Consider the following 2,500-nt stretch of genomic DNA (forward strand, 5'->3'; position numbering starts at 1 on the left):
GGGGGGGGGATGTCACCCGAGGAAGTGTAGAGTCGACGCGAAAGGAGAGCGCGATTTAAAAATCCATAGGTATTTGTTTCCCTACGTAGTCGTCGATCCAACTTTTATAAACACCTCAATAACAATGAGATTAGTGCGCCACTCAGTCTAACGGTGTTGTTGCTAGCAACCGAAACTTACTTGTTACCAGTAAGGTTGTGTGAGACTACAATTAATCTTTTAGAAATAAAGGATCAGTAAATGTCCTCAGTTTCTGAGTCTTTAGATTGAGCATTTTTGAGCACCAGTACTTTTTATAAGTCTTGAATATTGTCACATCTTTTTCTTTGCGGACGCATAGGAGCATCTTTATGGGTTGTTCGAAATACTTTACACACGAGTTTAGGGCACGATTTGTAAGAATAGCTTAGTTCTATCAGTGTTTTATTATACTTGAAGAGTGTGATGACTTTGTTGAGTTGAACGTTTTGTGTCGTCTTCCTTTTTTTCTACACTTAAATGTAAATCTTTGTTTATAGTTATGGACGGTCCCATATGCGTTCTTTTGTTTTGAACAGTATATTGTTGTTAGTAAAATAGGTAGATCTAGAATCTAGATCTAGGAGGACAATGGCTGAGAATCAAACAAGTTCAGATGTGATAGTACCGAAACCGATATTCGATCATCGAATCAATTTCGGACAAGGGAAGACAGCAAGAACGCTATTGACAGAAGAAGGTTGTCATTACCCGGTGATTCATGAACCCTACAGTCACAGAGCTTATTATGGGCAGCCTCGTTCACCCTCTGCCCCTGCCCGCCCCAGGAGAGGGGACAGGCGGATGCACCAAACAACACTGACAGTTGCAAAACCTCCATGGGCACCAGACTATACCACGACGAATAACCATGTGAGTAGCCAGGCCCAAATGAGTCAATGGCCTTAGTTCTATCATGTTGTTAGTAGTAAAGTTAAATCTTATTTATTGTGAATCCCCTCGAATCTACCTTTTGAAATCGGTTCTAAACGGTGCAAACTAATTAACTTAACTCTGTAGTATTTGCAAAGTCAACATCACCTGCTTTATAGGCCTAAGGTGAAATTGGGACTTTTAACCCTTGTCCTGGTCGTAGCAATAATGCTGCCCTGTATTGATGAGTAAAAGAAGCTGTCGTGAAGCTTGCGTGTGAGCCATTATGATGTTCACCTGATCAGGAGCATTTTGCAATAATGTAAAAATATCTAGTTAAGAATAGTTAACACCTGTGGGTTCATGTGGTGGTGGATAGTTCATCATTGTTACCAGCAGCACGACTTTGTCAGGACAAAGTGGATGTATAGATTCAATTCATGGAGAAGAGATGTAGAGGCTAATTTAACTGTGCCAGATAGCTGTCTTGCCTTCGTGTCTAAATAAAATTTGAGCAGATAAAAAATGATAGTGGGAAAAGAGTTACATATTTCAGTAAAGATGAAAAGCTACAGTTTTTAGTTTTCCCTGTCAATTAATGGAAGAACAGAAACCTGTTGACTGTCAGTTGAATGATTTTGTTACATTTGTAGAAGTCGGGCATTACTTGAAAAAGATGCGGTGATTCAGTTAAAGAGTTTTTGGGTGTCCTTTTTAGCTCCTTGGGTATAACGTTTTGGTTATGTTTGTCGAAAGTTTGGGTATTTAAACTGTCTGAACAAATCTTTCAGTTTGATTCAACACAATGTATTTTAATGGTGGGGGAAGGGGTTGTAATAATTTGTATTACATTTTTGGGGGTATTTTAGGTTTATAGCGGCTCGAGTAAATATTTCATGTTAAGTTGTTCTGATTTCTCACTAAAGCATTTTTATGCAAGTTAGTCTGACGCTTATTTTTTTTTTTTTTTTTTACTTGAACAAAAGGATAACAAGGACATCATTTTAACCTGAAGTCACATTTGAGTGAAAGGAATATTTTGAAAACTACATTTTTAATGACGGCTGAAAGTTATACTGAAATGGCTACAGGGTTTATTGGGAACATATTCATATACAAAGTATAACTAGTTTTCCATACATTTACGTATGATTTTCCCCAAGGGGAGAGTCTGTTCAATTGGTTTGCTGAGTGATAGTTTTAATTCAAAGAATCGTGTTTTCAATCATGTAGTTTCGGTGTGGCTGCGTGTTAACGATTTTGATAATCAGCTCGTTGCATAAAAACGGCATAACTTTGCAAATTATTACCTTTTAATGATGAACAGTGACGTACGTGCACAATAAAAAGTTAGTATGGTTTAGATAAATCTCACTTACAAAACAGTGCCTCTTGTAAATTATGTTTCTTCTTTATTGATGATTCTCAAATTCGCCCTTTTTTTTGTGATGCTACTTTTTTTTTGCTCTGGATTTGATTATCTACCTTGAATTAAAATTTGATTGACATTTTGGCATAGCAGTTTACATAATCTATGTCTAATTTTTTTTTTTCCTTTATTGAGGTATAAAACACTAATATGGCTTCATTTGGTGAAAAATTATTAAAC

At 36.6% G+C, this 2,500-nt stretch overlaps 1 protein-coding gene across 1 annotated transcript in view; it reads left to right on the plus strand.

The window, feature by feature from the left end:
- The first annotated feature begins 592 nt into the window (after positions 1-592).
- Positions 593-2,500, plus strand: part of LOC101852406 — a 21,236-nt gene continuing 19,328 nt past the window's right edge. Inside the window, exon 1 of the mRNA XM_005098152.2 lies at positions 593-891. Within this exon, the coding sequence (XP_005098209.1) occupies positions 610-891 (282 nt within the window). The 5' untranslated portion in view covers positions 593-609. The remainder of the gene's footprint in view (positions 892-2,500) is intronic.

This window comes from Aplysia californica, unplaced genomic scaffold, assembly GCF_000002075.1.
Source record: "Aplysia californica isolate F4 #8 unplaced genomic scaffold, AplCal3.0 scaffold00174, whole genome shotgun sequence".
In the NCBI taxonomy this organism is placed as follows: Eukaryota; Metazoa; Mollusca; class Gastropoda; order Aplysiida; family Aplysiidae; genus Aplysia; species Aplysia californica.